The sequence below is a fragment of the Gorilla gorilla genome, chromosome 3 (assembly GCF_029281585.2).
Source record: "Gorilla gorilla gorilla isolate KB3781 chromosome 3, NHGRI_mGorGor1-v2.1_pri, whole genome shotgun sequence".
Lineage (NCBI taxonomy): Eukaryota > Metazoa > Chordata > Mammalia > Primates > Hominidae > Gorilla > Gorilla gorilla.
The window spans coordinates 16860035-16873733 of NC_073227.2; the positions used below are offsets into that span (position 1 = coordinate 16860035).

General features: G+C 46.3%; 1 protein-coding gene and 1 long non-coding RNA gene across 5 annotated transcripts in view; one reads left to right on the forward strand and one right to left on the reverse strand.

Moving 5' to 3' along the window:
• Positions 1-358: 358 nt before the first annotated feature.
• On the reverse strand, positions 359-10389 carry LOC101133249 (uncharacterized). 2 transcript variants are annotated; one of them, XR_010133326.1, is made up of 3 exons: positions 10234-10389; positions 7958-8127; positions 359-2627 (listed from the first exon to the last, which is right to left on the reverse strand). It is a non-coding gene; the product is annotated as an uncharacterized lncRNA (long non-coding RNA). The 2 variants fall into 2 exon arrangements; XR_010133325.1 differs by having other exon boundaries at positions 359-8127.
• Positions 10390-10582: 193 nt separating this feature from the next.
• The window catches only part of STX18 (syntaxin 18), a 122315-nt gene continuing 119198 nt past the window's right edge, over positions 10583-13699 (forward strand). The window contains exon 1 of one of the 3 annotated variants that reach the window (XM_019025372.4): positions 10583-10699. Coding sequence is in view for 2 of the 3 variants with exons in the window: in XM_004038377.5 (XP_004038425.2) it covers positions 10896-11063 (168 nt within the window). In the remaining variant the exon portion in view is untranslated. Of the gene's footprint in view, positions 11064-13699 lie in introns of all 3 variants that reach the window. The other 2 variants (XM_004038377.5, XM_019025375.4) reach the window with 2 other exon arrangements.

Consider the following 13699-nt stretch of genomic DNA (forward strand, 5'->3'; position numbering starts at 1 on the left):
AGCCATGCCAGCTCCTTGATTTTAGCCCAGTGAAACCCACATTAGACTGTTGACCTCTATAACTGTAGGATAACAAATTCAAATTGGTTAAGCCACAATGTGATCATTTGTCATAGCAGCAATAGAATATTAACATATCTCCTCCCCACAAATCCCCAGCCAGAGAGTGTATGTATCCTGACAGTCACGTTGGTCCCATATGACTCAGATGCTAAAGCCTAGCTGACTGGACCAGGGGAAGGTCTGTCTCAAACTGGGCCAGCTTGGGACTTGGGACTGATACATCAAGTTAGACCCTTTCTGTGACTGGGGGTGTATTAGTGCGTTTTCACGCTGCTGATAAAGAAATGCCCGAGACTAGGAAGAGAAAGAGGTTTAATTGGACTTACAGTTCCACATGGTTGGGGAGGCCTCAGAATCATGGCGGGAGGCAAAAGGCACTTCTTACATGGTGGCAGCAAGAGAAAATGAGGAAAAAGCAAAAGTGGAAACCCCTGATAAACCCATCAGATCTCGTGAGACTTATTCACTATCATGAGAATAGCATGGGAAAGACCGGCCCCATGATTCAATCACCTCCTCTTAGGTCCCTCACACAATACGTGGGAATTTTGGGAGATACAAGTTGAGATTTGAATGGGGACATAGCCAAACCACATCATTCTGCCCCTGGCCCCTCCAAATCTCATGTTCTCACATTTCAAAACCAATCATGCCTTCCCAACAGTTCCTCAAAGCCTTAACTCATTTCAGCATTAACACAAAAGTCCACAGTCCAAAGTCTCATCTAGGACAAGACAAGTCCCTTCCACCTATGAGCCTGTGAAATCAAAAACAAGCTAGTTACTTCCTGAATACAATGGGGATACAAGTATTGGGTAAATACGGCCATTCCAAATGGGAGAAATTGGCCAAAACAAAGGGGTTACAGGGCCCATGCAAGTCCGAAATCCAGCGGACAGTCAAATTTTAAAGCTCTAAAATGATGTCCTTTGACTCCAGGTCTCACATCCAAGTCACACCAATGCAAGAGGTGGGTTCCCACAGTCTTAGGCAGCTCTGCCCCTGTGGCTTTGCAGCTGCTTTCTCTGGGCTGGCATTGAGTGTCTGTGGCTTTTCCAGGTGCCTGGTGCAAGCTGTCGGTGGATCAATCATTCTGGGAGCTGGAGAACAGTGGCCCTATTCTCACAGCTCCACTAGGCAGTGCCCCAATAGGGACTCTGTGTGGGGACTCCAACCCCACATTTCCCTTCTGCACTGCCATAGCAGAGGTTCTCCATGAGGGCTGCCATCCTGCAGAAAACTTTTGCCTGGGCATTCAGGCATTTCCATACATCTTCTGAAATCTACGTGGAGGTTCCCAAACCTCAGTTCTTGACTTCTGTGCACCCGCAGGCTCAACACCACATGGAAGCTGCCAAGGCTTGGGGCTTCGACCCTCTGAAGCCACAGCCTGAGCTATATGTTGGTCCCTTTCAGCCATGGCTGGAGAGGTTGGGGTGCAGGCTACCAAGCCCTTAAGCTGCACAAAGCATGGGGATCCTGGGCCCAGCCCACAAAACCACTTTTTCTTCTTGGGCCTCCAGGCCTGTGATGGGAGGGGCTGCCATGAAGGTCTCTGACATGGCCTGGAGACATTTTCCCCATGGTCTTGGGGATTAACATTGGGCTTCTCACTACTTATGCAAATTTCTGCAGCCAGCTTGAATTTCTCCCCAGAAAATGGGTTTTCTTTTCTATCGCATAGTCAGGCTGCAAATTTTCTAAAGTTTTATGCTCTGCTTCCCTTATAAAACTGAATGCCTTTAACAGCACCCAAGTCACATCTTGAATGCTTTGCTGCTTAGAAATTTCTTCCACCAGATACCCTAAATCATCTCTCTCAAGTCCAAAGTTCCACAAATCTTCAGGGCAGTAACAAAATGCCACCAGTCTCTTTGCTAAGACATAGCAAGAATCAACTTTGCTTAAATTCCCAATGAGTTTCTCATCTCCATCTGAGGCCACCTCAGCCTGGATTTTATTGTCCATATCACTATCAGCATTTTGGGCAAAGCCATTCAACAAATCTCTAGGGAGTTCCAAACTTACCCAAATTTTCCTGTCTTCTTCTGAGCCCTTCAAACTGTTCCAATCTCTGCCTGTTACCCAGTTCCAAAGTCACTTCCAAATTTTCGGGTATCTTTTCAGCAATGCCCCACTCTACTGATCCCGATTTACTGTATTAGTCTGTTTTCATGCTGCTGATAAAGACATACCCAAGACTGGGAAGAAAAAGAGGTTTAATTGGACTTACAGTTCCACATGGCTGGGGAGGCCTCAGAATCATGGCGGGAGGTGAAAAGGACTTCTTACATGGCAGCAGCAAGAGAAAATGAGGAAGAAGCAAAAGTGGAAACCCCTGATAAACCCATTAGATCTCATGAGACTTATTCACTATCATGAGAATAGCACAGGAAAGACCAGCCCCTATGATTCAATTACCTCCTCCTAGGTCCATCCCACAACATGTGGGAATTCTGGGAGATACAATTCAAGTTGAGATCTGAATGAGGACACAGCCAAACCATATCAACGGGTATCTCATATATTAATAAATGTAGGATTTGAGTGGGGCTGGTGTTCAGCTGTAGGAACAGAGAAGCAGAGAAAACTGACTTGAGGAGATGATAATGATGATGAGGAAGAGAGAGGCAGAAAGAGAGAGTTCTGGCAGCATTCTGTTTTTTAGCTTCCCTCTGAGGTAATGTATGAGTCTGCAGGACACAGTCCTCAGCCAGGTCACTGCCTCCCACTGGCTCAGGTTAAAGGGTGAAGGCAAAAGAGCAAACGTCCCCAACTGGTAGATCGCTTCAACCAACTGAAAAATGCAGACTGGCCGATGTTGCCCCAAAACCAGATGACTAAGGCTGCTTCCATTGGAGAGGTGTGAAAAAGAAATCCCTACTCACAGAAATCAGGAGCAGTTAATAGGGTTTGTCTGCATTTTTCAGACACAGGCTCAGAGAGGTGAAGTAACTTGCCAGAGTCACACAGCTAGTGAGTAGGGTAGCCGAATTCAAACCCAAGTCTTTCCATTTCTGAATCTCAGGTTGTAGTGGTGTTGTGTTTTTGTTTCCTATTAGTTATCCTCTGTTAACTACTTCCTGGACTTCTGGAAAGAACTCAGAGATCTGATAAATATCCCTTAGGTACCCTATAAAAATTCCATGGGTATTACAATACTCCAGGCTACCATTGTCCAGGGAGGAAAAAAGCCAATGTGTGATATAGTTGAGGCTGGTCTAGGCTTACAGTGTGCAGAGGCCCACATGCCAAAGACAGGATGGGGGCTACCAGGGCAGTGATGTCCCCTTCTCTCTTCTGAAGGCTTTTGTTCACTAGTGCCCACCTCCAAGTAGCTCTGGGAGTGGACACCAGTGACAATGGATGCTCAGCTGCCCTCTGGCCTCCATCTTTGCCTGCTGGCTGGGCTTGCGATTCCCACCCAAATTGTGACTCTTGGCTTCAAGGATATTTGTGGAGCCCAAAGACCATGCTGCATGGTCAGAGTAAGGGGATGCTGACAGGGTGGTCTTAATTCAGGGTGGTCTTAGTTCTGAGAGATCGCTGCCTCCAAAGCCGGACTCTTGGGCTGTGCCACACTGTGTGCACATCACACTGAGCCCCCCTGCACTTGCTGGGCTTTGTATTCCTGAAGACTAACTTGGAGCAAGAGACAATTGTAGTCTTCTTGGGGGCTAGAAGGGAGGAGTGGGAGTCATCCCCAAGGCTATTGCTGATGGCAGGAAACACCACAAACTGGGAACCAGTTAGTTTTCAACCCTTGTGTCTCACCACACACCCATACACACACACACACACACACACACACCCTTGTCTTCCCATGTGAAAATCAACAAAAGGACACGTCTTCCTTAATTTCCTAAGTCAAGTTCCTCATGGTGATTGCCTGAAATATGACAGGTAGAAGTTCAAACCACAGGTAATGCCCCATCAACTTTGCTCTTTCTAACCTGCCCTCTTGAAATTTAGTCACATGGACTCAGGATGACAAAAGAAGAATCCTTAACATCTTGGCACCTGTTTTGTCCCTGTGCTGACTCTCATTATCCAGTGGCTCCTAATCTTGAAGTTCTGGAGGCAACTTGTTGTTCACTATCCCTGGGACTGACTTGGCTATGTGGGCAACTGTCCCCTTCCTCTCTCTGCACTTACTTGAACTGCTCATAATAGAATTGGCTTTCTTTTATTCATTTTTGAGACAGAGTCTTGCGTGTCACCCAGGATGGAGTGCAATAGCATGATCTCGGCTCAACTGCAACCTCTGCTTCCCAGGTTCAAGTGACATGGCTCAGCCTCCTGAGTAACTGGGACTACAGGCGTGCATCACCATGCCTGCCCGCTAATTTTTGTATTTTTAGTAGAGACGGGATCTCGCGATGTTGGCCAGACTGGTCTTGAATGCCTGACCTCTGGTGATCCACCCGCCTTGGCCTCCCAAAGTGCTGGGATTACAGGCGTGAGCCACCGCGTCTGGCAGAATGGTCTTTCTAGACTGAGAAGGGCAACTCTTTGGGTGCAGACACTCCAGATGCCACAGCCACTGCCAGAACTGTCACACAAGCTCTCACCTATTTTTTGCATTCAAATAGCTCCTAAATAGAGAAGTTGGAAACAAGAGTTGAGTATGTCTGCCTTCTCTGAGTCACACAGGGAGAGTGAAATATCTGTTGCATGGACACCCTTTCTGCTGCACATTTGATGAAAAGAGCCCACTTTGGTGTGCCTTTTGGCTAGATCCAGTTCATTCTGGCCTCTAGTTTTCCTTGTGGGACAGGGGGCCTGGTCAGTTGTGACTCTCCAAGGGGAGATCAAAGAAGAGATGGGGAAGGAAAGAAGAGCACCAGGCTAGGCAGCCGCAGGACTTATCAACCACAAGAAAGGTACAGACCCAGTGAAGCTGAAGGCGGCTTACCTGCAGAGCTGAGAACCCAAACAGGGGCTGAGGGCCACACCCAGGAAGTAGAGAATAGGTAATGGAGGAAGGATGGGCAGGGAAAAGAGTTAGGGTACACGTTAATTTCCTATGGTTGCAGTGACAAATGACCACAAGCTTTGTGATTTAACAGAAATTTGTTTCTTACAGTCCTGGAGGACAAAAGTCCAAAATCAAGATGCTGGCAGGGCCACGCTCCCTTCAGAGACTCTAGGGGAGAATACTTCCTTGCTTCCTCTGGTTTCTGGTAGCCATCAGCATTCATGGGCCTGTGGCTGTATCTCTCCAGTATCTGCCTCTGTCTTCACATGGCCTTCCATTCTGTGTGCCTCTTTTAAAGATATTTACTATTGGATTTAGGGGTCACCAGGATAATCCAAAATCATTTCTTCATTTCAAGGTCTTTAACTATATCTGGAAAGACTTCTTTTCCTAGTAAGGTCAGATTCATGGGTTCTAGGGATCAGGATGTGGACATATCTTTTGGGGGGCCAACATTTAGCTCATTACAGGGTGGGAGGAGACAGAAAGTAGGATGAAACAAGCCAGTAGGGTAGGGCAACGGGCTCAGGATCTAGAACAAGAATCAGGTAGGAATGAGGTGGTGGCAGCCCCTCCTTTAGGTACTCTCTGTGTATGAGTCCATTTTCACACTGCTATAAAAATACTACCTGAGACTGGGTAATTTATAAAGGAAAGAGGCTTAATTGACTCACAGTTCTGCATGGCTGGGGAGGCCCCAGGAAACTTATAATCATGGCAGAAGGCAAAGGGGAAGCAGGCACCTTCTTCACACAGCAGCAGGAAAGAGAGAGTGAAGGAGGAAGAGCCCCTTATGAAACCATCAAATTTCATGAGAACTCACTCACTATCATGAGAACAGCATGGAGGAAACTGCCCCCATGATCCAATCACCTCCCACCAGGTCCCTCTCCTGACACATGGGGATACAATTCTGATCACAATTTGAGATGAGATTTGGGTGGAGTCACAGCCAAACCATATTACTTCAATGGGCGGTGGGGGGACAAAGGCCACACCTCAAAGGGCTGGACCACAACAACCTCCTGTTTGCTTCCTGCCTTTCCCTCGCTTTTTTTTGCACATCTGTTTCAAAGCTAAACTTCTGGGGGAGCTGCTGGAAGAAACCCACCTTGGGCCGAGATCAGTGGCTCATGCCTGTAATTCCAGCACTTTGGGAGGCCGAGGTGGGTGGATTACCTGAGGTCAGGAGTTCGAGGCCAGCCTGGCCAACATGGTGAAACCCCATCTCTACTAAAAATACACACCCCCCAAAAAATTAGCTGGGCATGGTGGAGGACGTCTGTAATCCTAGCTACTTGGGAGGCTGAAGAAGGAGAACTGCTTGAACCCAGGAGGTGGAGGTTGCAGTGAGCTGAGATCACGCCATTGCACTCTAGCCTGGGCAACAAGAGCAAAACTCCATCTCAAAAATAAAAAAATAAAAAAAAAAGAAAGAAAGAAAGAAAAAAGAAAAAAAAAACAGGAGAAATCCACCCTGAATTCTTTATCTAGGTTCCCTCTTGGGAACAAAAGTTTCTTCTTTGAGCTTCTCACCCCTAGAGTCAGGGTCCTTTCCAGAGTCCCTGAGGGGGGAGAAATGGTTTTCAATGAATTTCATTGAGTTTACTTCCTAATGTGAAGGTATATGTTTTTGAAGGTCTTTCCTCTTGCGTTATAAATTCTACCCTGCCATGGTCACAGTCTTCCAAGGTTTCTGCCACTCTGACCCTGCCAGCCTGGTCTTTTCCATGGGTTAGGTTTAGGCACAACTGTTCTTTCCTCTCCATGCTTCATTCACTGAGGAATAATACTGTTACGATGGTGAGTGGAGAATACATCTAATATTCTTGTTTTGGTAGATACCTAGATATGGGTTGTCATCAATCAGGACAGGCTAATTATGCTGCAGTTAACAAACACCCACAAATCTGTGGACAATTCTCAATCTTAGTACATGTCTGTGATGGTTAATATTGAGTGTCAACTTAACTGAAGGATGCAAAGTATTGTTCCTGCAAAGTATTGTGTCTGTGAGGGTGTTGCCAAAGGAGATTAACGTTTGAGTCAGTGAACTGGGAAAGGCAGACCCACTCTCAATCTAGGTGGGTACAATCTAATCAGCTGCCAGCATGGCCAGAAGAAAAGCAGGCAGAAGAACATGGAAAGACTAGACTGGCTTAGTCTTCTGGCCTACATCTTTCTCCCGTGCTGGATGCTTCCTGCCCTGGAACATCAGACTCCAAGTTCTTCAGCTTTGGGACTTGGACTGTCTCTCCTTGCTCCTCAGCTTGCAGATGGCCTATTGTGGGACCTCACGTTGTGATCATGTGAGTCAATACTCCTTAATAAGCTCCCCTTTATATATACATCTATCCTATTAGTTCTGTCCCTCTAGAGAACTCTGACTAATACAATGTCCTTGGTTGGCTATGCTCCATGTCATCTTTACTTAAGGACTCAGGCTGATGGAACATTGGAACATTAAGGGTTGTCATAGCAGAGGGAAAAGAGCATCGTGAATCATACATTAGCTCTTAAATTTGCTGCCCAGAAATGACACGTTGGTTTTCACTGGCAGCCTACATCTAGTCTCCTTGCATAGGTGTTGCTGCTGTAGTGAGCTATATTTAGGGGTGCCAATACAGTTGATCCTTGATGACTCCTCCACCCCTCACAGTTGGAAATTTGTGTATAACTTCTGACTCCCTAATATCTTAACTAATAATAGCCTACTGTTGACCAGAATCCCTATCAATAACATAAACAGTCCGTTAACACATATTTTGTATGTCATATGTATTAGATACTGTATTCTTTCAATAAAGTAAGCTAGAGAAAAGAAAATGGTATTAAGAAAACCACAGGAAGAGAAAATATATTTACTATCCATTAAATGGAAGTGGATCATCATAAAGTAAAGGTCTTCATACTCACCATCATCACATCGAGTAGGCTAAGGAGCAGGACGGGTGGGTCTTGCTGTCTTAGGGGTGGCAAAGGCAGAAGAAAGTCCGAGTATTAGCGGCCGCATGCAGTTCAAGCCTGGGCTGTTCAAGAGTCGACTGCGTATTTTTCAGAACAGTGTCTGGCCCACTCAATGTTTGCTGAATGCATAAAGAAAACAAAATTTGTGTACTACATCCAACTGGGCAGTTGTGTACTACATCCAACAGGCCAGGCATGGTGGCACAGGCCTATAGTCCCAGATACTCAGGAGGCTGAGCCGGGAGGATCGTTTGAGCCCTGGAGTTGCAGTAGTATACTCTCACAACATTTCTGCTCATCCTTTTAACCCACATCCCCTCTCAGCTTTATGGGGCTTAATATTAGTCAACTGTCAACTGAAGTCACTTTGCTCTTTGAAATTAAAGAGTAAACACAAAATGTAAAAAGCACAACCCCATATCCCATGGTCTGTGGAAAGTTCAGCAGCCTCCTCAAGATCTTTGTGACTTATTTAGGAATTTTATGTACTTGTGGTCACTTGTGGATTTACAGCCTGATGTTTTGAGCTCACTTGGGTCTTATATCCACCACAATCTTCTCTGCTCTTGCAAATCCAGACAGAAAACTTAGATCTTTGTCCCTACCCTTCTACCCAAAATATCCAACTGCACCAAACACACGGTTTACACAAGGCACCACTCACTGAAGGCTTGGTGTAGTTCAGCCTCCCTCCCACTCAAAGATCCTTCCCAGTTACCTACTTTGTACTTTCCCAGCCCCCTCCCTGGGTTCTGGCTTCTCTTTTCTTCCCCCCAGTTCAATCCCCCTCACTTTATTATGCAGGGCAATCTCTCTTTCCTTCTACTCTACCCCAGGCTTAACTTTGCATGGCCAAAAACTGATTAATGTCTGGATTAAACAAAAGGCCATTTATGCAAGATAGAATCATTGGCAGAGATTTTGTAATTTCTTTCTCTTTTCCTCAGTAGGTGGAAGAAAGCTGTATGGAAATTTATTTTTCTTAAACTGCAAGAAGTGGCTACAGTTTGGGTTTAAATAATCTTTTCCTGGCCGGGCGCGGTGGCTCACGCCTGTAATCCCAGCATTTTGGGAGGCTGAGGCAGGCGGATCACGAGGTCAGGAGATCGAGACCATCCTGGCTAACACGGTGAAACCCCATCTCTAATAAAAATGCAAAAGAGTTAGCCAGGCGTGGCGGTGGGCGCCTGTAGTCCCAGCTACTCGGGAGACTGAGGCAGGAGAATGGCGTGAACCCGGGAGGCGGAGCTTGCTCCAGCCTGGGCGACAGAGCAAGACTCCGCCTCAAAGAAAAAAAAAAATCTTTTCCTTCCTCCTTTCTGGTAAATATATACTTTCTTGACATCTATTTCTGATAAACTTTATTTTTTTAACACAGTGGTTCTCAAACTTTTGGTCTCAACTCTTTTGCACACTTAAAAATTATTAAGGGCTCTAAACAATTTTTGTTTATATTGACATTATCGACATTTACTATATGAGAAATCAAAACAAAAACGATGTTTTTGAAAGTCTTTTGGAGTCTGGCTTAATAGAAAACAGCTGTTCTGCATTTACTCCGTTGCAATATCACAGTCTCTAGCAAACTCAACTGTATGCAACTCATAAGAAAATCAGAGCGAAAAGGCAAATGACGTCTTAGTATTGTGAAAATTTTATCTTGATGACCATTAAAACCGCTGTTTTAATACATATTCTACTTGTGCTTCCTCTTTATGAAAAAAGAAATCTTGAAAAAATCAATGAGATTTTGAATTAAAACTGAACCATAGGCCAGGCACGGTTGCACGTGCCTATAGTCCCAGCTACTCAGGAGGCTGAGTCCGGGAGGATCGTTTGAGCCCTGGCGTTCCAGTCTGTAGTGAGCTAGGATGGCGCCTCTGACTAGCCACTGCAATCCAGCCTAGGCAACATAGACCCCCGTCTCAAAAAACAACACAAAACAGAACATGAACCTAAAATGCAGAAGAAACTCATTGATTGAGCTGTCAATTTTAATAGCCATGGCTCAAGACGGTACAATTAAAAACTATGCATGAAGGATGAAGAGAATCCAGCGGCATTAGGGCCACTCTTTCACCCTTGTCTCCATCTAAACTTCCTATTCATCCTTCAAATCTCTGCACAGGTGACGCCTTTTCTCTAAAGCCTCTTCCTTTACCACAAATAAAAGTGATTATAATAATAACATTATTAACGATTACTACCATTTATTGGCCACTTACTAGGAGCCAAGCAACATCAAAACACAGCACGCGTCAGCTCACTTAATTTTCACAGTAAACCCCGAGGAGGATGCTGGCTTCACTTTACAAAGAGGTGACTGAAGGTTGGAGAAGAAAGGCCTCTGGTCTCTAGCTCTGTGCCTTGCACACCTGATCTGTCTCAGCATTTATTGCATCCCGAGGGTCACCGTCCACGTGCCTCTATCCTGCTCAACGTGAGTTCTTTCAGTCAAAGGTCAAGGGTCGCTCGTCTCCACGTCCCCCGCAACCAAATCGCCCGGTCTCAGTGAGGGAGACGCCAGAAGGGAAGGAGCCTCCCAGCTTCCCGGTCCTCACGCTCCCGGAGCCCACACGCCCCAAACAGACACAGAAAAGCTCGCTGAGCTCTCCGCGCAGCTAAACCCTTCAAGTTTTGCTGGGAGAAACCGGTGCCCGAAAGCACGTCGCGAGGTTCCTCCTCCGCCAGGTGCGCCGGCTGAGGCCGGAACCTTTTTCCTCCCGCCGCGGTAGCAGGGCGCAGGCCGGAACCTTTCTTCTCGCGTCGCCGTTGCCGGGGGGGAGGCGTGTGGGGCAGGACCAGTCCTCCAGCGGCCGGGGTCGCGCCGCGGTCGCCGGCCGCTTACGTGGGCGGGCCTAGTGTGGGGCTGCGGGTGCGGGTCACTATGGCGGTGGACATCACGCTGCTATTCCGGGCCAGCGTCAAGACCGTGAAGACGCGGAACAAGGCGCTGGGAGTGGCGGTGGGCGGCGGGGTCGATGGCAGCCGGGATGAGCTGTTCCGCCGGAGCCCCCGGCCCAAGGGCGACTTCTCCAGCCGGGCCCGCGAAGTGGTGAGCTGGTTGCTATGGAAACGGCGGGTTGAGGAGGGGGCAGTCCTGCGACAGGGACCCCGGGCCCCAAACCAGACCCCGTCCCGTAAGCATTGTGTGAAGCGGGTGGCCCTAAGGGGGACAGAAGAGTTGGCCTCAGAGACCCTACAGCTTTTTGGGGAAGGAACAGCCTTATTTTGAGGAAGGGGGACGCATATTGGGGAACAGATTTCTCCTGCGGCGGCAGGGACTGGGGGACAAGAAAGGAGATCCTCAGAAATCTCTATCTGGAAAGTGCATGGGTGGCTTTGTGAGATCATGAGTTCGCCGTCACTACAGACTTGCACTCAGGGGAAACCTCCTGACAGTCCTTCGCTTCGTGTTGCAGCACTGATCACACCATATTTGCCTGTTCTATTTACTTGTCTGCCTCCCACCCCCAGTTGAGATTAAAAACCGTATTCAGCTGAACTCTTTCTTCCCTTTGTCTCTACAGTAAGTAGGACTCAGTTCCTCTTGAGACGGGTTTAGGGTAATCTTTCGCAAACACAGTGTTACAGTCACCTCAACTACTTTCTGTTCCCTGATCAGAGCAGGTGTCCCTTCATCTCCCTGGGAACAGGAACCTTTTCCTTAAGGGCAGGGACAGTGTTGTTTTCATCTCAGAATGCATGACTCATAGCATTGCTTAGTAAATGTTTGTTGAATGAGTGAATGAACAAATGGCTGTCTTTCCCATTAAACAGAAAACTCCATGAGGGGAGAGCTGTTTGTCTTGTTCCCTTTTGTGTTCGTGACACCAAGGAGGTATCTAGGTTTTGTGGGGCCTAAAGCTTATATAGTTCTGTCTGCCCTCTTCAAGAAATAAAAATCACCAAGAAAGATTCAGAGCTTTGGAAGATTGAAGAGAGGGACCCTAAAGCTTAAGCCTCATTAATTTCACAGTAAATCCTTCTCTGCTTGGCATACACTTGGCTCTGTATAGACACTCAGATATTTTTGAATGAATGTATGCATGCATGCATGCATTAATGACAGTTAGCAGAGGATACTTAAACATTAGAAAGGGGATTGGACCAGATGAATACACTCGCCCTATTGATGACCCTCTATGAAGCACCTACCTTCTGACCAGCCTCGTGTTAGAGTAATATGATGTAGAAGCAGTGGTGGAGTAGACGGACATAGACACAAAACAAGTGCCATAAAGCCTTGCAGGTGTTGTGTAGGGCACAAAAAGAATGTGGTCAGTTCTACCTGAGGACCGGAAAACGCTTTATAGAGGCGATGATGCCTAAAACAAATCTTGAAAGAGGATTAGTTGGTTCCAGTGCAGAAGGACATCTCAGGCTAAGAGAATAGTATGCGCTAAGCTGTGGAGGTAGGTAACAGTCTGACATAAGTTGGTTCAATAAACATTTGAGTGAGACTGGAATGTGGGACTCTCATAAAAATTGGACGGGGAGATCTTAAAGGGCTTTGTATATCATTGCAGAGTTTGAATTTTGCCCTGTAGATGGTCAGATGTTATCTGGTAGAGAAAGCACCAGAGAAGGAGCCAAGAGACCAGGTTGTTGTCTGAACCCTGCAACTATTAGCTATATGATTTCATTAAGCAAGTTTTAAGACCTCAGTTTATTTACCTGTAAATGGTCCTTTTTTTCTCCTCCTCCTTTTAAAAAACTACCTTGGTCCTCTATATATAACAAATTAAAGTGGGAGCTTCCTAGGTTGAAATAAGAGGAAGAGAAACAGGGCACTCTCCCTCCCAGTTTGGCCCAAGCACTTCTTGAGGTTCCTTTTGTAGAACTGTGGTATGAATATCACAGTATTGGCTTTTTAAGGGTCCCTTCTAACTCTGAAACCACTGATTTATTAACACTGTGCTAATTTTGAGTCCTGCTCAGGGAAAGGGGGGATTTGGGAATGGTAGAGACAGGAGGCACAGTTGGGTTGGCAAGCCCTTTGGAGAGCCCTGTGATCACTTCCACCTCTCCCTGAGTGGTGAAAATGTGTTTTAGACTTTTGAGTTAATGGGCCTCAGGGACAGTAACAGTCCCGTAGGGTGCTGAGTTCCCTGTCACTGGAAGTGATTAAACAGAGTGATGACTGCTTTTCAGAGATGTTTGAGAAAAGCTTTGTGCATATGTCACAGGGTTGGACCGCATGACAATGCAACTTGCAGTTCTGCTATGTATTGATGTGAGTAGGTGTCACATCACCTTAAGTGAGTACATGGGCTGTGTTGTTCAGGGACACCGTCCCCCTGACGTAGAGGAAACATACATTCTTTTAAGCAATTTTGATTTTATGTTGTCATTGCTTTGTGTATTATCTCCTGTTCTTGCAACTGTTCCCCACTCCCCATCTTCTCTTGTGGGAAGTTTAACTAGAAGAGCTAGTGATGGATGTCCTGTGCTTTTACTACAATTAGATGTCAAAAGTTTGGCTGTTATTTTGTTTGGCCTGGATTCCTTATACAGAAAAGTCTGGTAAATACCAGAAGCACATATTCTAATTCAGGTTTAGCCCTGGTTGTCACACTTAATGAAATGTAATAAGTGATAGTATGCCTTTTGGTAAGTGCCTTCCTTGAAGCATTTGCTGTTACTTCTAGGATGCGTTTTATCTGGTTCAATTTCTATTCTTCCATTCCA